Source organism: Fundulus heteroclitus, unplaced genomic scaffold (assembly GCF_011125445.2).
Source record: "Fundulus heteroclitus isolate FHET01 unplaced genomic scaffold, MU-UCD_Fhet_4.1 scaffold_82, whole genome shotgun sequence".
Lineage (NCBI taxonomy): Eukaryota > Metazoa > Chordata > Actinopteri > Cyprinodontiformes > Fundulidae > Fundulus > Fundulus heteroclitus.
In genome coordinates, this window is record NW_023397274.1 from 551,569 (window position 1) to 574,731 (window position 23,163).

The following is a 23,163-nucleotide window of genomic DNA, read 5'->3' on the forward strand; positions in this document are numbered from 1 at the left end:
CTCCGGGCTCGTTTAGCCTTCACGGAGCTGCTTCCTGTCAGGATGTGGATTTGGTTCCCGCTCACACAAAATTTGATCCTTGTGCAGATGTGCCTTTCCAGCAGTCAGTCGGTCCTTGAAGTATTAAACTGGGCTATCAAACCAACCTGGTCCTTAATAAAATGTATGTAACTATGATTAACCATGTTATTTATTTCAATGTCCCCTGATCGATTTAGGTTTAGTCATATTTTAATTTTATCAACATTTTTATTTGCCCTGGAACTAATATTATCATATTGTGTTCGCCCAGTCAGAGTCACAATTTGAATCTCAGACATAATCTGTAGAGGGAGAAAAATTTAGGGTGATGAAAAAAGGCTAATCACTAAGGATAAATCACCCTTACACCAGTAGAAATTAGCAAAATTATCAGAAATTATAAGATATTTTATTCCTGTAAGGCTAGTGACGACTTCTCCATCATTTCTTAGGCAGGATATATTTTTTGACATGCATTGCTTCAATTCAAATTTAAACAAAGCAAATAAATTTCTCTCACAACTGAGAGAAACGCTTTTTATATTGATTCCTTTTCTTTTGAGAGATGGCTGTCTTGTTTCCTATCAGAAACAAATGTCTTGTTGAAAATTAATAAAATCTAAACCTGAAGTTATGAATAATTAAAATTTCCGCTTAGGATAGATTTTGTTGGAACTGGAAATTTATATTTTCTGATATTGATATTGTGTGCTGACTATTTCTCCTTTGCATTTACCAAATGTAGTTTGCAAAAAGAAAGCAAAACTCTCACGCAGTTAGATGTATCCATCATCTGATCTTTACCAGGGCGAAGGTTTAGGGTGGTGAAAATAACATAAATGTAAGTGGGATCCACTTTCATTTTACCGATACTGATGTACAACTCAGCACATATTTTCAATCTTATCAGCAAACTAAAGTATGTCTATTTTTGATTTATATGGACGTCTTTGTGAGTAAAGAGAAGAAGATATAAGCCTTTTTCTTCTTCAGAGGCATCGTTGTTGGCTGGAGTAACATCCTGTGGTGAGACTATGGTTGCAGTCTCTCAGTACATCTGTAATGAACCCTGGCATATTGTGGCTGTTTTCCAGTAAGTCCAGACCACACAGACAGATAGAGGAGCAGGGAGGTGCATTGATGGGAATTTTGGGGAGACAATGTTTAAAAAGAATCATCAGAGGACATGGGATCAAGGTTGTGTTCTGAATCTATCACACAGTACAGGGAAAAGCAGCATCTTTGCTTTTTTGTGTCTGTAATGGTGTAAGAATGAGCATAGTTAAGAGCTTCTGGGCAAATCAGAATAAAAATTGCAAAGGTAATTTATTTCAATAGCTCAATCTAAAAAGCAAAAATCAAGTACAATTTAAATTCATAAACACACAGAGTGAGATATTTGTGAAATAATGTTTGCACTTAATTCTGTCAATTAAGATTATTATGGCTTATAGCTAAAAAATACCCAAATTCACTTACTAGGTAAATTACAGAAAACCAGAATTATAAGATTAATTACACACATAAGGATGGTTTTAGCTCTTTATTACTAGTAATTATGAAGATTTTCCACTGACAGCAAATAAAAACATATTTAAGATTATACTGTTACATCAGACTGATAGAAAAACTTTTAATATAGAAAAGTTGGTTAATGAAAACTTTATGTAATGTCGAGAGTGATTGATTGATTAATTGATCTATCTGCCGAGGTTCAGATGTGACCGCAGAGTTGATTGATGTGGGTAAACATCCTTATTAATACTGTCATAATAGTAATAGTAATGCTCATCTTAGCCTCTACAGTCTTAAGTCCAAACAACATTAGAAATAGATCGATTGATTGTTTGGTTCTTACCTGGATGCTGTGTCCCTGTTTTCGTTTATTAATGTCTTGCTCCTAGATGTTCTGATATGAGGCTCTTAGAGTTGCTTTAGATCAGATTATTTAATTAATAATGGTTGCTACTACTGATGTAGTAGTCGTCATCTGGCTTTCTGATAGTTCTGCGGTACTGCCTGTAAATGGCACCACGTCTGTTTATATCTGCTCATCGCGCTCCGTACTGGGTTTTATTTAGCTCAGAAAGGACTATCAAAACTCTTAACAGGATGAACAACTGGTGTATATCACCCTTTTTATCATGATCAAGCAGTTTTTGGTCTTTTTTTTTAATAAGCATATAACATGACTATGTACCTTTTAATCTGACTAATAGGCCTCGTTGGAACGCATATTGTAATTTATTGAAACGCACTTTCATAGTATATGCACTCTTTATTCTGTCAGGCCTCCTGTTGCATGAATTACTGCATTAATGCAGTTTTGCATGGAGGCAATCAGCCTGAGGTTCTGTTAAGATGCTCTGAAAGCCCAGGTTGCTTTAATGGGGGTACTTCAGCTCATCTACATTGTTGGGTTTGTTGTCTGAGGTAATAATTGTAAAGGTGAATTGGTTCTGTACATTTTTACCTGATTAGAGCAAACGAAGGTTATCTAAATAAAAAAAAATGACAAAGCTCTTAGATTCTATTTGTAGAAACGTCAGACTGGACCATAGCTCAAACCCTTTGGGTTTAATAAAGTGTTTTTTGGAATTGAACAACCAGGATTTCTGGTTTCTTCACACTTCTTCAAGTTTATGTTCTCCAAAGGGAAATGCAGAAGTTACTTTAATCTCAAAAGAGGACTCTGGACCACTGAGCAACACTTTTTCCTCTGTAGCCCCAATAGGAAGCTTCTGATGTCTGTGCTTCAAGAGTAGCCTAAACAGAGAAATCTCACAGTAGCCTATGTGATTTATAAGTGGCGGCTCTGAACTACTGACTGTAGCCTTAGTGAACACTTTTTGATTCTCCCCAAACTCTTGAATAAGCTTTACTTCTCAATCTTCTCACATGCAGTTGCGTATGCAACTTCTTCTACCACACTTTTTCCTTCCTCTAAACTTTCCATACTTGGGAACAGCAAGCTTCTTTAGCAGTGATCTTTTGTGTGTTACCAATCCTGGGGACAGTGTGAGCTATTGTCTGCTCGACAACGATCTAGTCAGTAGTCTTTCTCATAATTATGTGGACCATAACACAATAACATTTGTTTTTACTTGTCTTATGTAATGTTCTCGTTTTCTGAGGAACATATATTTGGTTTTTATAGTACCTGTAAGCCATAATCATCAAAATTACCAGAAATAAACACTTGAAATACTACATGACTCAGCATGCAATGAGTCTGTATATCACTTTTGAATTAAACAGCTAGAATAAATTACCTTTTTAAATGATTTTAATTTATTGCGGTACACCTGTAAAATATATGCACACTATAATTTAGTTTAACCCATCTCACTAGTTTGCAGGCCTCCTTGTGCTTCTGAATATACCATCCTTGTTATAGTATACATTCATTGATTTAGAAGGTCCTTGCGGTATTCCCACCTATGTGCCATATCTTCTTTAAGCAAACTGTGTGAATCCCTGACGGTTTAACTCAGAGTTCAGCACAAGAATGTAATGTGGTGCAGGTCAGCGACACACAGATCCCTTTGTGGGTGGTTGGAGCCTCATGGCGAGGCAGCGCGGTCTCACCAGGTAGACGGGGAACAGGTTGAAGGAAACTGCATGGTGGAAACAGATGACCCAGCAGAGACAGTGAGACGGTGTGGAATGCACATTCTTGATGTGTGCACATGTGTAGGTGTCTCATGTGGCAGAGGCCCTTTGAAGCCTGTAGTGGGGGTTGGGGAGGGGGGTTAGAAGGAATGATGGTGCGACGTTAGAGTGAAAGAGGATGTATGGCCCTCCTGCAGGTTGGGTGTGACCCCGGTGGAGTCGGGCTGAACACCAGAGGCTCCAGGAGAGATGCCTTCTTTGAGGAGGTTATTTATTACGGCCACCTGGAGCAACTTATTGCTCTTTTTCACTCTCATGTTTGCTTCTATACCTTCAATGAACAGGGATCGGTCTGATAAAGATCACAGATTAACTAGCTGCTGCTGCTGAAGTGACAGCGCTGTTGTCCTCGTTATAAAGTTTTTTTCTTATTGACCTGAAATTCTCCTGTTTACAAAATTGTTTTAATCTCTAGAAACATTAGTCATGGCATTGACCAACAATCATTACTTGTATTGACTGTATTGTCTTTGTCTCAACTGAAGCTCTGTGGAAAATACCAGCATTTTTTGAAAGTTTTGCTGCCCCTTATGAATTTAACTTAATTAAACATATTCTTGGTTTTTAAAAAAACAAACAAAAAAAACAAACAAAAAAAAAAAACGGTCTATGCAGTTGGTCCTTGTATGTCTAGAATCTGCTTTATACTCCATATGTCTGGACTGGGAAGTAGCTTTGAAGATAGAAGCCTTTGTTTACAGTAAAACCACCCTGGCTAACTATGTGTGTTTATGGTTTGATGAAACCTAATTTGAACTGAGCTGCAAATCCATACATTGTGTTTTTGTAGGAATGAATGGGTCAAAGAGGGAAACCCAGACATCCCTCTGCCCAGTGACACTCTCCAGCTCACTAGCTCCGCTCAAAACTATGACCAATTCCGGCTCTTCAGTACGAACGGCAGTGATTGGCCAGAGTTTTTACAGGCCTACAGCTCTAACAGAAACCACATTTTTAACCTAATTTTTCTAAATGCATAATGTATCGACTACTTTCGGGATGGAAGGACCATTTCACCCAGTATAACAAAAAGTGTTTCTGAACAGCATTGCCAACTATATCTTTATTCTGGATCAGATGCCTGAACCTCTTCAATGGACGTAGGTCTTTGGAAATCAGTGCACCTGATAGCTTTTTTTTTATGAAGCTGCAATGTTTTTTTGCTTAGTATTCTTAGACATTACAGTCTCCTCGATTTGGGAGAAAAGGTCCTCGATTTACCCAGGTGTCAGATATACGTTTATGCTTTTCGCCACTGACTGCTGTCATTGAATGCTGTCCATATTTTCTCTACAAAAGTAGCCTTTTCTGTCTCACTAAATAGATACATATGTATATGGAATGTATAATAAATCACATTAAACCATTTATATTAAAAAACCCAATTTTGTCATTTTTAAAGCTATTGTAATATTCTGTTCAGTCTCATTTGAACCAATAAATCGGTCTACCTGTATACGCAGGTTTAGACCCATAGGTCTAAATGTTACACCACAGGTCAATCCTCATGACCCTCTTGTCTTTGAAACATGAGCTTTGCTCACACAAGGAACACTTTGTCATGCATTGTCTCAGATGGATTGGCTGATAATCAAATTATCTATAGTCAGGAAATGCTTGCTGCATTATTGACTCACAGATCCTAATAAAAATTATTTTCTATTAATAGAGGGCATAATTTTCCATTAATAGAAGGCAAAATTGTTTATTAGCCAGAGTATGTAGAGATACAGAGAAAAGAAACAAAGTAATAACAGAAAGGTAAAGGGTTTCTGAACAGCTTATGGTGTGCTGAGATAAGCAGTTCCAGTTTCTGATGCAGGATTATTCACTCACCTTCCACGCTTCTGATTTCCCGGAGTTTGACCACATATGCGTCAGTTTTAAGGAGTCACTAGTGGAATGTGTTGGATGTAGGTCTGATTTCAGGATGACCTTGAGTGTGCCATGTCGAACACACAGCAAATTTAAAGCTGTGTGAATGTTTAGGACAGGAGTGACTGAAGAAAAAAGAAAATTAGGCTTGTGTGTGATTTTTTTTCAGGTCCATCCGTCCAGCTTTTATTCAACCCCTGCTTCTATTTCATTTGCAGTTTGATCATCACATGGTCCACTTGGTCTCTCATGGCATATAATGCTGTTTTATTTTTACTATTTCATTTGACTTGAAATATTTTTTCCTATTTTGGCATAAATACGTTTTTTTTAATGTAATAAAAGCCCATGTTGTGCTTTACTAGCCCTGCAGGCTGCATAGGATACTGCAGATAAGCCAATCAGAGCAGTCACTTTCACACTGCCTTAAAATATATTATCATTTTAATGCAGAAGCATGATCTAAAACGAACTAAAAGGTTAGACCTTTCTGTTTTTTAAGTGCATTTATAAGGAGTAAATTAATGTACATTAAAACAGCACCTGTTTTCCAAGCTTAAGTTAATATCTAAATGCTTGAATGAAGAAAACGTACCAATGGCGATATGGAGACGTTGCCCAAAGCAGTTTAGTCGGATCCAGTTATTCAATCTGAGAGGTTTGTCATGGTTTGCTTGCTGTCCGTCGTCACACACACCTGTCTTCTTTTATCGAGATCTCAAGACAGGAGAAACTCCTTTTTAGCCAGTCGTGGTAAATTCTCCCTTCTTATCCCCTGGAAAGTAGCTGGTCTCGAGGTTTGAGCTGCGCAGCTCCCAGTCGCAGTTGGTGTGGAACACAGTTAGACTGAAGTAAGGCTCCGTCGTCCTACTTGACCATAAATCCGTGGTCGAAGCAAAATAATCCACAGTTGACATGAACGCTTGTACTTTTTCATGGTATTCTTCATACATCTCTGGGAGTTCAGTCTTGGAAAAATATTTTCTTTTCGGGAGGTTTACCTTGGCTCTAGCTTCTTGACAAGGTGGATGAAGCCTTCCTTCTCCACCGTTTGGATTGGCATCATATTTCGCCAAACAAGTGGTAACAGCTCAAGTAATATCTTTCCAGCGTTTGCTTTTTCTGTCGAACGGAGTACAACTGGCAAGAGACTCTGCGATGCCATGCTGAACTAGCTTACTTTGTCTTAGTTTCGGGGCATTAGCTACGGAGCTTTCCTCCCAGGCTTTAAGACACTCCTCGTACAGAATCGGGTGCTGGTTCTTGAGATGGTGAAATAAGTTAGAGGTATTTCCCCCTTTCAATGTTACAGGCTTCCTTCGCTCCTTGCATATTATTGTAGTCCGTTATATCTGGTTGTTTGTTGCCAAAATAATTCCACATGACCGAAGTAACTCCATTTTTGGGAATCAAATCATCAGCAGTAACGCTACCAGCCATTTTTGCCTTCACCTTTACAACTTCAAGCACGTGCTGCATGACCTACGTGGGCGTAATCCGTTACGTGATGGATTTACGTATTTTCGCCATGAAATAAGCACATCATGATATGTTCTTTTTTCCCGGGACCAAAAAAACTTACTTGCATTATTAGTAATACGATAGGATATGGCCCACCCCTAATTGCTCCCTTTGTTAAAGGAGCAATAAGTAAGATATTTGCTGTACAATCAATCTAAATAATTTTCAGTTGTCACCCAGGATGGAAAGTAACATTCTCATTAAATAATCGGTCCTCTCCATCAACAATGTCTTAGTCATGTTTTTCTCCTCTCAAACCAAGAGGTACGCTCCGGAACTACTTTGGTTCAGAGTGTAGCCCGTGTTTACTTCCTGGTTCCTGAGCCAATCACATGAGAGTTCCCAGGGTTCCCAAAATAGAGTGCAGCATTTGGCATTTTATCTTGACAAAAGAGCAGCAGCCTGAAAACATGAAAGCCAGTAAGTAAAGTCGGCCAGAAATGGAACAAAATACAACATCTTATACATACCAAGTGGAAGTTTCACGGCAACAATGGACCGTTGGGTAAATGGCTGTTCATGAAAGGCATTGTGTATGCCTTAACCACTAGGTGTCATTATTACTTATTGTTCCTTTTAAATTATAGTTAACCACATTTTTTTGTTTAGGTTTAAGTAGCGACACCCCGGCTTTTTTACTGTTAGTCCTCAGCAACCATTGAATCACTTAAAGAAAGCCCTACTGTCAACATGAAGTAAAGTAAAGTTTCTGGGGTCAAACCCACATGTATCAATAGGCAAAAGACAAGACAGATCCATTTTAGCAGCCAATCAAATTGTTTAATTGGGGGTAATCTAAAACAACAAAATAACACGTTAAAGTATGGCTTTTGAGCATCAGTTAGAGCTCATTTGTTAGAGTATATGTTTATGAGAGCTTGAATCAGCAAGTGCTGAATTGTGTAAAACAAAAAAACTAGTCAAAACTTAACCACAACAGAGCCAAAATCTCAGTGCGGCCTGCTGTTTGGGGAGCATGAGCATCCAGGAATGTGAGGAGCAGCCAGGAACAATGAGCTTAGGTGTTGCCAGCAAGCACCTGATTCCAAAACCACTTCTACTTCACCTGAAACAAAGGTTGTTAAGACACAGACAGGGCTCTTCACACAATTTTTGTGAAAATTGACCTGCTGATACCTGTTTTGTCTGTTTATCAATTTTCCTACAATCTATACAAAGGTTGTGTAGGTTCTACAACCTTTCCATAGGTTGTAACATCTGCTGTAACTGTCTTCTGTTTACTCGCTTCAAAACAAAGTGAAAAAGATGCTGCTTGTTAAAGTTGTAAAGTAGCACTTCATGCATTTTTTTATCATATGTTTATTGCATTATGATGGACATGTCTGTTAAATATAACTATAATTCCAGTTTAAGTTCTTTTCTCAGTCATGTTGTCATGTTACATTTCTCTTCTGAATGTTTTGCCATTGCTTTATTTAAAAAAAAAAAATACAACATCCTTTTTCTCCCTATGCTCTAAACAGAAGTGATAAAAACCAAGGTCGCGGTGAGGGAACATCTGAGCATCTCCGCTGCTTCTACAGAGAGCAACACAGATTAGGCCAAACTGGGCACAGAGTTGCATTTATAAAGAATTGGGTCTGTGATTAAAAGGCCTAATCACAGCGCAGTATAAACAAAGTTCTCTGAAGGCTTTGTTAGTGGTCTGTTTTCAATAGTTGCTCAATTGTCAGGCTACTTAGATCTGCTTACACCCTTAAGCAGCAGAATATAACCTGTCAAGGGAAGAGTTTCGTACACGTTTCTAACGTGGGTAAAATGAGGATGCTGAGAGTCTTGTGCTGTCCTGCTCAAGATTTTGAGCATATATAACTGAAGGATTCTGTCTTGCTTTCTTCTGACATTTCAGGCTGGATGTAAAAAATCTTAGTGGAATAAAGAGAGTGAGGGAGTGAAAAGTAGACTTCCAGAGAGAGGAAGGCATCCATCTAGTGTGGCACAGAACTGTTCAGCTTCCTGACCACAAACGTCCTCAGGGATGAGCTGCTGTCAGAACTCGTTTTACTCTGCATCGAGGAACTACGTGTACCTTCAGTTAGTTTGGAGAAAGGAAAAAAATAAACATTTCTGCTTGAGTAGAATTTTGATTCATAATATAGCTGTCTGTTTTTATTGCTCTTAGTTTTTTTCATGTTGGATCTATTATGCTGCTGTTGTGCAAATGAGCTATTATTTTTACACGTTTAATGTGATAAGTAGGGCTGCATGATTATTATAAGAGTTTATATTGATTGATCTAACAATTAATCGAGTAATCGGATAAGAAGGGCACATTCTGGAGATTTTTCATTTGCAACACAAGTAATCACCTGGCGCTGAACAGTTTAACAGAATTTAACAAAGCCTCGAGGCGGATAATTTGCTTGGAGAAATTTTAGTAATCGAGTTCCTCAAATCATTTGAGAAATCTTTTCCATCCTAACGATAAGATACTTGGATTTAATCAGGAAAATTAGCTTTCATGTTAATATTTGAAGTATTCATCTTGCTATTCCCCTTTTGTATCTTAACTGTAAATTCCCTACTGCTCTTCACTCCAGATATAATTTTCTGTCTTCAAGTTTCTAAAAGATAATGTTGAGAACTGTATGTGTGGAGGCTAAATGTAACAAATGCTCCCTATTTTTCCTGTGTGATGCTTGGGATCAGGGATGTTACCGTGTAAATCCTAAATGTGATATTTTTCCTGCTTAAACAGCCAACCTGCTGGACGCCATGTTACTGGGGAGCGGATGGAAGGGGGGGTCGAACAGGCCGGTGGAGGACAGCAGCGACACAGCCCCAGTTTTACCTGAGAACTTGCTGCGGTGCCACTGCTCCCCTCAGTGCCCTGATGGATCTGTCAACAACACCTGCACGTACGCTGGCGCCCGCATGCCTTCATGCTCACACACAGGACATGCAGAGTTACTCTATACTAAGCCTAATTACACGTGATTCAAACTAATTGATCTAACACAACTAAATATTTGATAATTTAACTACATTCAAATTAGGTGAAGCTTACATTCAGAGTATAATACACTTATAATTGTTGATGGTTTGTGTGCATTAATTGCAGGACCAATGGGTTCTGCTTCACCATGGTTGAGGAAGTGGAGAGGGGTCAAGCTCAACGCAGCGCAGGTTGTTTGCCAGGCTCTGAATTTCAGTGCAGAGTAAGTTTAACGTTTGTCTCTTTCTGGATTCTTGTACATATCATGTATTTTTCGCTACAAGACACTGTTAAGTCATTTTGACCCAAACTTGATTATTTTACCCGTTATCTCTCTTTAAACCGGACACTACAGTGCCTTGCAGAAGTATTAAACATACATTTTTCATGTCTGTGTCACATTAAAGCCGCAAACTTTAGTGGGCTTGACTGGGATTTTATGGGATTTACAAAGTAGTTTATAAACCTGTATTTAGCTGTCTTGACTCTTAGTCAGAAAACATGTAGAAGGTGCTCTCCCCAGATGAAACCACAATTGAACATATTGGGGCTACTTGTAAAATGCTGCATGTGGTGGAAAACTAACACATAATCCTTAACACACAATCTCTACTTTAGAGCATAGTGGGGATACCATTATGGTCTGGGGAGGCTTCTTAAAGCAGGTTCAGAGATTGGGTCAGAGAAGATGGATGGCGCTTAAAACTGGGCAGCCCAGACGGAAGTCTTGGAAAAGACTTTCGTCTACGTTTGACCCTAAACATGCAGCAGCGGTGGTTCTTGCATGAATGACTCCCTGCTTGTGCCCCTATTTCTGCCATCCTCCAACCAATCAAAATGCAGGAAATTAGCAGATAAAGTACATAAATGTAGTCTCCCTATTCTCAGCAGCACCAAATCTTTATTGACCACTCATGAATAAGAATTAAATTCTTTATCTTTTACTCTTATGCCCCTATTTCTAATGCTGCTGCATTTTAGTGATCGAGGGGTGGCAGCAGCAACTCACTCATTCCAAATACATTTTGACCACACGGGTACTGGATTTTCCACAATGCTCGTCCTGTTTATTAACCATCCTCTTCCTCAATATGACAAAGCCCAGTAAAAACAACTGCCATCTTATCAAACATGAAGCAAACATTACAAACAGAAGCGGAGAGAGTAAAACAATAAGGCCCAGGTCAGAGTCCATGCAAGTATATTTTCCCGCGCTCTCTATAAAGTTTTGAGCACATACTTATGACATCATCACACATTGACGTGGGTTGTCTGAAAGAGACATCACACAGTTATGACTGTGTCACTGCCCTTGGCAATTTCGCATATGATCCATGTTGTCAACCACCACTGACCCACATGCAATTAAGAAAGTGTGACATGACTTAAAAAATTGTGTTTTAAAAACTATGTACTATTCAGCAGAAATAAGCAAAATATTAGGCAAATTCTTTTTCTCTAGCTGGTAGAGCCTTTACTGCTGGAATTGCAGCAAAAGGCACTTCTAGTAGTGACTCATGAGGTTCTGAGTAATCTTTCATGACTCATGAGGTACATATGTAATCTTTTTCATGTAAAAGTCTTAGAGTAATATATCAAAATGTGGAAAAATAAGGCTTTTCCAAGGCACTGTATGTTTCTTGCGTTTTTTTTAAACATAGATGCTGTTAAAATATCTATCTTCCATGCAAATTGCTGTAATATTAAAATAAAGTGTTTAATTTTGTGTCGTTTTGAAAGGATACACAGAATGCACGCTCCCGGCGAGCCATCGAGTGTTGCAAGGATCATGACTACTGCAACAGAAACCTAAGTCCAATGATTCCTCCGCTCGTCACATCAGGTAGCTTATCTTGCACGGCGAAACTGTCCCACTCTGAGGTAAGAGTGGTTGTAAAAAGGTCTCATTCAGGGCCACGTTGGGTCGGTGATGGACACTGGCAGTTTAAACTGTTACTAACCACAGTGTGTTGCTGGAGGGGGGAGAGGGAGGCAGGTGGAGCAGAAAGTGCAGACTTGGCTTGTTTTCTCACTCTGTAATGAAAAGGACAGCCTTTCCCCAGGGCCTGCTTGAGTTTCTTGCTTCAGGATGGATGTGAGGTATATGTCCATCTGTCACTCCACGGCAAACCAACACACACACACACACACACACACACACACATTGACAGAGATAGAAACAGAACAAATATCTTTCTCTGTGTGTGTCTAAGATACTCCTCAATATGCTTTTGCAAATACACCCAAGCCGATATTTTTGCCAAAAATGCAAACATTGACCGCTGGATTTGTCAGACTCAGCTGCTCATAAATGGAGATTGATTCCGACTTAATGTTGTTTTTGGCGAGGATATTTGCAGTGATCACCATGCACTACCTTGTGAATTCTTTCACATTTGATCCCTTTGCAACCAAACGCTTTAACATATGTTGTCTTGATTACCACTTTATGTGGTAGATCAACACAGTCGCCCATAAATATGAAGTAGAAACAGAAGCACACAAGTTTTCAAATTCTCTACAAATAAAAATCTACAGAAATGTGGTTTACATTTGTATTTAGACAACCAGAGCATATATCATTCTCTGCATTTATGGCTACAACTCTTCTGGGGTATATGTCTACCAGCATTGCATATCTAGAGATATTCTTCTAATAGTAATAGTTCAAGCTGTAGCCAGATGAGATGAAGAGCTTTTAAGTTGTCATGTTTTGCCAGAAACTCTCAATGGGATTGTCTCTGGACTCACTTTCAGCTTCCCAAAATGCATTTCTATGCATGCATGCAATCCTTGGTTAGATCTTCTTTTTTATGAATCACTGCATTAATACGGTGTGACTCAGAGCTGATCATCCTAGGGTTCTGCAGAGGTGTAGGGGAAGCTAAGTTTGCTTTGATAGTGGCCTTCAGGTCATCTGCATTGTTGGGTCTTGTGTCTTTCATCTTCATGGCAAGGCAAGGCAAATTTATTTGTATAGCACATTTCAGTACAGACAATGCAAAGTGCTTTACATGATTAAAATATAGGAAAATAAAACAGAATAAAAGCAAGTAGGAATTAAATGTAGAAACAAAATAGAACATGAGAGAATAGAAACTAAAAGCAAACATTAAAAACAGTTGGACTACAAAGTTGAACTAATGATGTTACAGTAAAAACAGTTTAACTAGAACAGTCGAATCGAAGGCAATCCTAAAGTTGAAGGCAACCTTAGAAAAGGATTGTCATCTTGACAATATCCTGTTGCTGGTGTACCCTTTCACTTTTTTGTTCCATTCAACTTCCTATGAATATACTTGGATACAGAACTGTGAACAACCAGCTGATTCAGCAATTACCTTTTGTGGCGTTCCCCTCCTTATGGAGGGTGTTGATGACTTTTCTGGACATCTGTCCAGTCAGCAGTCTTCCCCATGATTGTGAAGCCGACTGACCAAGACTGAGAGACTATTTAGGCAAGTTTATTTGTACAGCACATCTCTGTAACAAGACAATTCAAAGTGCTGTACATGAACAGAATATAAGAAAAGAAAACATACAGAGGAAAATTCATTGCAGTGGATTAGTAGCAGTAGGTCAAGATAAGTTGGTCTACAACCCTAATCTAATGATGTTTCAGTGAGTTACAACCGTTAACATTAACATTTTAAGGCAACTCCAAACAAATACGTTTTTAATCTTGATTTAAAGGAACTCTGGGTTTCAACTCTTTTTTTTTAATAGTCTTCTAGGTGTTTGTTCTAGAAAGGTTGAGCATAAAAACTAAGTACTGCTCCTCCATGTTTGGTTCTGGTTCTGGGTATGACAAGTAGATTTTAGCCAGAAGACCTGAGTGGTCTGGAGGGTTGATACAATGACAAATCTTTAATGTATTTTGATTCTAATACATTCAATGATTCATAGACAAAGAAGTATTTTAATGTGTTTACTTAGAAATACTGGGAGCCAGTGTAGGGACTTTAGAACTGGGGTGATGTGCTCTACTTTCTTAGTCTTAGTGAGGACGCAGGCAGCAGCGTTCTGGATCAGCTGCAATTGTCTGATCCACTTGTTAGGCAGACCTGTGAAAGCATCGTTGCAGTAATCAATTTGACTAAAAATATATGCATGCATTAGTTTTTCGAGATCCTGCTGGGAAACTAGTCCTTTAATTTTGGAAATGTTCTTTAGGTGATATAAGGGCGACTTTTTTAGATGCCTTTGAAGGTTCAGGTCTGAGTCCATCACTACACCTAGATTTCAGTTCTAATCACTTAATTGGGTGACTATGGTGCAATGCCATAAGTTTCACATATTTCCAATCCAATTCAGTTTTCTCAGAAGCGTTACATTTCTTATTCAAATATCCTTTTTTAGGTTTTCATTATCTGTAAGTCAGAACTATTAACATTTTAAGAAATAAAGGCTTAAAATATTTCATTATTTGTAGAATTCATTTTTATGTCATGACTTTCAACTTCTAAAATGTGACAAAAATCTTGAAATATTTGACGATATTCAAATTCTTTTAGATTTGCCTATTGATTCATCAGAGTACCGTATTTTTCAGACTAAAAGTCACTCCAAAATATAAGTTGCATCAGTCAAACAATGCGTCATAAAGAGGAAAAAAAACATATTAGTTGCACTGGACTATACACATTTATTTAGACACTTGTTTCACACAATCCAAAATTGACATTTAATCTGGTAAGATCATTTATTAAATTACACAGTTTGCATCCACATCCGGTTGAATAAAATGGAGCATACCTGGGAGAATGAATGGGGTAAATTACCAACTCCAACCAACGCGCGTGAATCCATGCTGAAAATGTGAAACAAAGTGCAAACATGTATTCTGTCTTTGGTGTATATAAATTAATGTTTTAATTTATTTTTAAGTGGTACAGGAGCAGTATATAGTTTTCACAATTCTAGCATGCCCTCTTGCGTCTATAGTCGGTATTGTTTACTGAATTACCATCTAAAATTGATATATAAGTCGCACCTGATTATATGTTGACGGATCGGCCAAACTATGAAAAAAGTGCAACATATAGTCAGAAAAATAAAGTGATCATTTTACATGTTTCTTCAAGTCTTTTGTTTTCGATGAAACATCTGCTGCCTCCTCAGTTCGTGCCTCTCTGATTGACAGCACTGAGACAGAAAGGGCAGAGCTGCTGAGCCACTTCAGGCCTCTGGGGTTTCTGCAGCGATGTCAGTGTGACACCCTATCCTTGGGATTCAGATACGGGATGTGATCGATAATGGGCTGTGAAAGCACGGGGGTGGGGACATGAGCCAGACTGAGGGGGATTGAAGTGGAGTAGTTCAGCGCTGCCACTGACAATTAGAAAGATAGTCAAGTTGATAAGAGAGTGTCATCCCTCATTCATCATTTCCCATTTTACCAAACCTCTTTCATGCTCACTTACAGTATATCAAGGAAAGAAATACCTTTTTTATTAAATCTTCATATGTCACCTTTCTTTATGCTTTTAGAATATGTGGACAACAGCATCCAGTACATAGCGCCCTTCATTTCAGTGACGGTTTGCAGCATCTTCTGTGTGATTCTTGTGTTCTGCTACTTCAGGTACAACACTTCTCTCATCCACAAACAGTGTAAACAAAAGCATGCTCACTTATTCTGACAATTTTACACTCATCCCAACTCCTCTCCGTTGAAGATATAAGCGACAGAGATCCCGGCCGCCCTACAGTATCGATCTCGAGCAGGATGAGACGTACATTCCTCCTGGGGAGACTCTCAGGGATCTGATAGAGCACTCCCGCAGCGCAGGCTCCGGGTCTGGATCAGGACTCCCTCTGCTGGTACAAAATAAAAAAATTAATAAAAACATCCTGAGATGGGTTTAGATGTTGAAGCATAGGCTGAAACTGTCCATCTGGCAAGATAAGGGAAACATTTATTCAATGAGTGGTCTGCTTAGGTCCCGATATCTGTTAAAAGTGATGCAACACATTGTGCAGAAGTCTTGTTTTGCATGATTAGCAAACCATTGCGTCATAAAATAAGTTATAAAGTATACATTTTCAATAGAGCTAAATATACGTTAATATATTTGATTTTTGAAAAGAAAATCTCAAATCTGCAAATTAAGAGACTGGGATACAGATTTTAATGTTGAAAGCTTTTTTTAAAAGATTTATGGCGACCTTTTCTGTTAAAGCCTACCACTGCATGCATCACAAATGCGTGTCGATTTGTGAGATAAAGCCTGACTTCTATCCACAGGCTGTCATTTATTGTTATTATTATTGTTTAGGTTTTTTACGATAGCACAGAACTATTATATATAACTTAACAATTTTCAATTTTTAATAGTTTTGTAGCAAATGCAAAGCCCCATGGTAGGATTAGATGTACAAAAAATTTGATGCACTATGCTAAAAGCTAGTCATACATATTTTTACTAAAAGAATAGATAGGATAGGAATACTTTTGAAGGAAGCAATAGAAAAATAAGATGTTTATTGTGTATTTTGCTGAAAGGTTCAGCGAACCATCGCCAAGCAGATTCAGATGGTTAAACAAATCGGAAAAGGCAGATACGGAGAAGTCTGGATGGGCAAATGGAGAGGGGAGAGAGTGGCTGTGAAAGTTTTCTTCACAACCGAGGAGGAGAGCTGGTTCAGAGAAACAGAAATTTATCAGACCTTCCTGATGAGGCATGACAACATACTGGGTAGGTCATAGAGCTCAAATCACATGTTTTGTTTCTCCCTTCTCTCATTCCTTCTGTCTTGTCTGCAGGATTCATCGCAGCCGACATTAAAGGAACCGGCTCCTGGACTCAGCTCTACCTGATTACAGACTACCATGAGAACGGATCCCTGTACGACTACCTCAAGTCCAACACCTTAGATGTCAGCAGTTTGCTGAAGCTGGCTTATTCCTCCATCTCAGGCCTCTGCCACCTGCACACAGAGATCTACGGCACACAGGGCAAACCTGCCATAGCGCACCGAGACCTAAAGAGCAAAAACATCCTGGTGAAAAAGAATGGTTTCTGCTGTATAGCCGACCTGGGACTTGCTGTCAAGTTTAACAGGTACAGGAGGCCTTTTAGGGTCCTTGACCTTTTGTTTTGATGCATTTTTACTATAAATAAAAGATAGAAAAAAAGGGAAACTGTGGCTTGATAGGTTGAGTAATCGTCTAGCAATCAGAAGGTTGTGGGCTCGAATCCAGCTTCCCCTTACCACATGTCGATATGCCCTTGGACAAGGCCATTGACCCCAAATTGCCTACCAAGCTGCGTCTCGGTGTATGGGGAGTGGTGGCCTAGTGGTTAGAGCAGCACGCTTGCACTCAGAGAAGGATGCAAGTACCCGGTTTGATCCCCAGCGCCTGCACTCTGGGTCCCTGAGCTAGACCCTTAATCCCAGATTGCTCCTGGGCGCCGCACATGGCAGCCGACTGCTCCCCAAGGGCGATGGGTTAAAAGCAGAGAGGAGGGGGTACTGGAGAGTGCCCCTCCTGGGGACTCCCTCGTTTTGCTGCGGGACTTCAACGCTCACGTGGGCAATGACAGTGGGACCTGGAGGGGCGTGGTTGGGAGGAATGGCCCACCTGATCTGAACTTGAGTGGTGTTCTGTTGTTGGACTTCTGTGCTCGTCATGGATTGTCCATCACGAACACCATGTTCAAGCAAAAGGGTGTCCACATGTGCTCTTGGCACCAGGACACCCTAGGCCGCAGTTCAATGATCGACTTTGTTGTCATTTCATCTGATCTGCGGCCGCATGTCTTGGACACTTGGGTGAAGAGAGGGGCGGAGCTCTCCACCGACCACTACCTGGTGGTGAGTTGGCTCCGATAGTGGGGGAGGAAGCCGGTCAGACCTGGCAGGCCCAAACGTATTGTGAGGGTTTGCTGGGAACGTCTGGCAGAGTCCCCTGTTAGATGGAGCTTTAACTCCTACCTCCGGGAGAACTTTGAACACGTCATGAGGGAGGTGGGGGACATCGAGTCTGAATGGACCATGTTCCGCACCTCTATTGTTGAGGCGGCTAGTTGGAGCTGTGGCCGCAAGGTTGTCGGTGCATGTCGCGGCGCCAACCCTCGAACACGCTGGTGGACACCAGCGGTGAGGGAAGCCGTAAGCTGAAGGAGTCCTACCGGGCTTTTTTGGCCTGTGGGACTCCGGAAGCAGCTGATGTGTACCGGCAGTCGAAGCAGCAGGCGGCTCGGCTGGTCGCCGAGGCAAAAACTCTGGGGTGGGAAGAATTCGGAGAGGCCATGGAGAAAGACTTCCGTACGGCTTCAAAGCGATTCTGGTCCACTATCCGGCGTCTCAGGAGGGGGAAGCAGTGCAGTACCAGTACTGTTTATAGTGGGGGTGGTGTGCTGCTGGCCTCGACTCAGGATGTTGTGCTTCGGTGGGCGGAATACTTCGAAGACCTCCTTAATCCCACCAACACGTCTTCCATTGCAGAAGCAGAGCCTGAGGACTCTGGGTCGGGTTCTCCCATCTCTGGTGCTGAGGTTGCCGAGGTTGTTAAAAAGCTCCTTGGTGGCAAGGCCCCAGGGGTGGATGAGATTTGCCCTGAGTACCTTAAAGCTCTGGATGTTGTGGGGCTGTGTTGGCTAATGCGGCTCTGCAGCATCGCGTGGACATCGGGGGCAGTTCCCCTGGATTGGCAGACTGGGGTGGTGGTCCCCTTATTTAAAAAGGGGGACCGGAGGGTGTGTTCCAACTACAGAGGAATCACACTCTTAAGCCTCCCTGGAAAGGTCTATTCAGGGGTTCTGGAAAGGAGGGTCCGTCGGATAGTCGAATCTCGGATTCAGGAAGAGCAGTGTGGTTTTCGTCCTGGCCGCGGAACACTGGACCAGCTCTACACCCTCAGCAGGATTCTTGAGGGGGCATGGGAGTTTGCCCAACCAGTCTACATGTGCTTTGTTGATCTGGAGAAGGCATTCGACCATGTCCCCCGAGGGATCCTGAGGGGGGTACTCCGGGAGTGTGGAGTACCGGACCCTTTAATAAGGGCTGTCGGGTCTCTGTATACCGGAGTCAGAGTCTGGTTCGCGTTGCTGGCAGTAATTTGGACTCGTTTCCGGTGAGAGTTGGACTCCGCCAAGGTTGCCCTTTGTCACCGATTCTGTTCATAACTTTTATGGACAGAATTTCTAGGCACAGCCAAGGTGTTGAGAGGATCCGTTTTGGTGGCCTTAGGATTGCGTCTCCGCTATTCGCGGATGACATGGTCCTATTGGCTTCATCAGGGCGTGATCTACAGCTCTCACTGGAGCGGTTCGCAGCCGAGTGCGAAGCGGCTGGGATGAAAATCAGTGTCTCCAAATCCGAGACCATGGTCTTGAACCGGAAAAGGGTAGAGTGCCTCCTCCGGGTTGGGGAGGATGTACTGCCCTTAGTGGAGGAGTTCAAGTATCTTGGGGTCCTGTTTACGAATGAGGGGAAGATGGAGCGAGAGATTGACAGGCGGATTGGTGCAGTGTCTGCTGTGAAGCGGGCGCTGTACCGGTCCGTTGTGGTGAAGAGAGAGCTGAGCATAAAGGCAAAGCTCTCGATTTACCGATCGATACACGTTCCTACCCTCATCTATGGTCACGAGCTTTCGGTCGTGACTGAAAGAACGAGATCCCGGATACAAGCGGCCGAAATGAGTTTTCTGCATAGTGTGTCTGGGCTCTCCCTTAGAGATAGGGTGAGGAGCTCAGTCATCCGGGGAGGACTCAGAGTAGAGCCGCTGCTCCTCCACGTTGAGAGGAGCCAGTTGAGGTGGCTCGGGCATCTGGTTAGGATGCCTCCTGGACGCCTCCCCGGTGAGGTGTTCTGGGCACGTCCCACCGGGAGGAGGCCCAGGGGAAGACCCAGGACACGCTGGCGGTACTATGTCTCCCGGCTGGCCTGGGAACGCCTTGGGATTCCCCCGGAGGAGCTGGCCCAAGTGGCTGGGGAGAGGGACGTCTGGGCCTCCCTACTGAAGCTGCTACCCCCGCGACCTGACCCCGGATAAGCGGAAGAAAACGGACGGACTATTGGAAGGGAGAAGAAGCACATGTTGAAGCATATTTATGTTGTCAATTGTGCCTTTCAGTGACACCAATGAGGTAGACATACCTCCTAACCTACGAGTTGGAACCAAACGCTACATGCCACCTGAAGTGCTGGATGAGACCCTGAATAGAACCACCTTCCAGTCCTTCATCATGGCCGACATGTACAGTTTTGGCCTCATTCTTTGGGAGATGGCGCGGCGTTGCACCTCTGGAGGTCAGAACAACTTATTTGCTTTTCATCACAATATATTCAGATGTTTTATTGTTATTGATGACAGATGCTCCTGGATTTTCCTACAGGTGTTGTTGAAGAGTATCAGCTTCCATACCATGACCTTGTGTCCACCGACCCTTCGTATGAAGACATGAGGGAGGTGGTCTGCATTAAGAAGGAAAGACCTTTGATTGCAAATCACTGGAGCAGTGATGAGGTACTGTTTATATATTTGATAAGTATCAGTCACTTGCCTCCACTTAAGTAATGTACATTTGCTCTTAGCTGGAACCCAAGAGAAGGAAATTGCTTGATTTTCAACCATCATGCCAAGTTTTAAGTGTCTTTGTTTAACCTTTCATTTTATTTCAGCAGCACTTCTACACAATGCTGGTTTTCAGCTAAAATAAAGCATTTAACAGCAAAAATAACACATATAACTGCTTCTTTACTCTCCACTCTCCTCATAATGTCAGAAAAACAGATTGCAGATAAATTATGATTTCATTGCATTTGATTGCATTTCCGGGAAATATGTGGGACTACATAGCGCTTATAAAAAGAGGTTACAAAGGGGTACATTGTAGAATAATTCTTTTATGACATTGACCCATAGATATCAATTTTACTGATTATGGATGTTAGTTTCAGAGTAAGAAGGATCTGTTTTTCAAACAAGATACATCATGTGATTAATAACTTGGATTAACGTAACTTTATAGACCTTTATTCTGGTAAAGAGAGAGAGAAAAGTATACCCCAATAATTAAAAAGGTGAAGTTGAAAAGCTGAAGTATTGCGGTATTTTTGGTATGGTTTTACTGTTTGGTGTAAAGTCTTGATACCTTTGTTGAGTACAAGAGGTCATATCCATTCAGGAACCACACAATAATCTCTGAAGTAAAATGTCACCTTCTCTAACATCTTTTATTGCTGTTGCATAATAGAAAAAAATTCTCACCACTCTTATCATGCTTGCAAGATAATCTTGGGTCCTCCTTTTTTGACACATTTCTAATTATTTGAAAGTAATTTTATTGTCCTTATTGTAGATATGGTCTAAACTGGATAAGTTGCTATTTTGCCATTTTCTCGCTTAGAAGAACAACACACCTTTCATGTTCTTTGTCTTTCCTGATTGATTTCTAAATGAAATGAGGGATTGATAACGTAGGACTAAGTTGGGTATTTAGTTAATTTAGTAAACGACTAAACGAGTGGGTTTTGTTTGACTGGCAGTCGGGGGGGGGGGTGTTTATCGGTCTGTTCATTTGTCTTGTATTATTGTTTAAATTTTGTTTCCATTTGTTTATTTTGTTTTATAAATCACTTGGGCACAAAAACTCATCACCTACATATTTCCATGTGTGATTCTTCAGATAACTGTCAGAATTGTTTCTGTCACTTTAAAACTTCTAAAAAACTAAAATGTCAAAAATACTCTGATCAATTTGAAAACGTTAAATTTAAATTACGAAACCAATGCATTTATGTTACAGAAGTTGTTTGGGTTATTGTGCAATTTGTTCCCTCACAGAATCCATATACTCAAGTTAAATCTCAAATTTTTCTACACGTTTGTCATGGTGTGGCAATAAAATAAAAGTTTCTTTTAAGGCTTTTTAGACATGGTTGCTGATGAATATTGGCTGCCCGGTTCCTTCTTAGCCAAATTACAATTGTATTTAATTGTGTTACTTGAATTTTGAGCTGTATTCTAAGTTAAAGGACCTGTGTCTCTTCAGTGTCTACGGCAGATGGGGAAACTGATGTCGGAGTGCTGGGCTCACAATCCGGCCAGTCGCCTCACAGCCCTCCGGGTGAAGAAGACCCTGGCGAGGTTGTTGGAGACCCAAGACATCAAAATGTGACAGAGTCAAGAGAGAACATCTCTCTTCTCACCTAAAGACTAGTCACTGCCACTGGCCTCTTAAGCTGACCAAAGGAAGAAAGGGAAAACTAGAGACTATGAATGTTCGGACGAAGCACATTGGTGGAGAGGAGGAGAGCTAAAGGCCACCGTGGAGCCAGGGGGAATGTCAAGAAAAAGATTTAGCAGAAGTTTGTACTCAAACTACGAGGTCAGGTTGTGCTTTCTGTGAAAGCGGAGTGTTTACCTGGTGGAAGACTATCCATGCGGGGAGTGTCCCGGCAAGAGGGAACAGAAACCCCTCTGAGCAGGATCCAAGGAGGAAGCCGCATTGACGCCTTTCCTGAAGCCATACAGCAGTATTCTCAGCAGTTTTTTGTGCTGTCACAACTGCCTTAGTGTCTTTGAGTGATTTTTTTATTTTCAGGACTTTTGTAAAACTCATTGCATGAAGAGTTTATCTAAATAGTTCTAAGAAAAGTGGCCTCATAATCAAAATATTTATTATTACTATTATTAATATTATTAGAGAAAGTCTACAATAATATTTCCCCCAGAATCAATGATATCATTTTTTTTATTTTGTACGTTTGTTCCTCATAATGCATTTTATGTTTTTGTTGCAAAATTAAATCAAGAACTTATGAGGTTTCTGAGTTGAGTACTTTGGTCTCCATTTTTATTTGCAATTCACTTTTTTCAAGTTCATCTGAGCTCTGTTAAAAATTGCCCCTCTGAAAAAATAGGTAGCACTACAAAAAGCATCCCATACCTTCCCACAACATGGAAGTTTCTTTCCAGATCTTTCCAGCTAATAGAACCTGGATTTTTCACAGAAATCATCAGGTTATTTTCCCCGAATCTGTTGATAAATGCAGCTGTTGAACTGTGAATACTTTCCAGGAACTTTTCACGATTTTTCATGGTGTTTGCTGATTCATCTTATATTTATGGAGCATTATGGAGTACTTTCAGACACTGCAGGGTATGA

At 40.7% G+C, this 23,163-nt stretch overlaps 1 protein-coding gene across 2 annotated transcripts in view; it reads left to right on the forward strand.

Moving 5' to 3' along the window:
- The window catches only part of LOC105930779 (bone morphogenetic protein receptor type-1B), a 70,349-nt gene extending 47,521 nt beyond the window's left edge, over positions 1 to 22,828 (forward strand). For both annotated transcript variants that reach the window (XM_036134460.1, XM_036134461.1), the window contains 10 exons: positions 9,809 to 9,968; positions 10,172 to 10,268; positions 11,786 to 11,888; positions 15,536 to 15,629; positions 15,724 to 15,868; positions 16,551 to 16,743; positions 16,812 to 17,109; positions 20,127 to 20,302; positions 20,389 to 20,519; positions 22,048 to 22,828. In XM_036134460.1, coding sequence (XP_035990353.1) covers positions 9,809 to 9,968; positions 10,172 to 10,268; positions 11,786 to 11,888; positions 15,536 to 15,629; positions 15,724 to 15,868; positions 16,551 to 16,743; positions 16,812 to 17,109; positions 20,127 to 20,302; positions 20,389 to 20,519; positions 22,048 to 22,173 — 1,523 coding nt within the window. In that variant the 3' untranslated portion in view covers positions 22,174 to 22,828. The remainder of the gene's footprint in view (positions 1 to 9,808; positions 9,969 to 10,171; positions 10,269 to 11,785; positions 11,889 to 15,535; positions 15,630 to 15,723; positions 15,869 to 16,550; positions 16,744 to 16,811; positions 17,110 to 20,126; positions 20,303 to 20,388; positions 20,520 to 22,047) is intronic.
- The last annotated feature ends 335 nt before the right edge of the window (positions 22,829 to 23,163 follow it).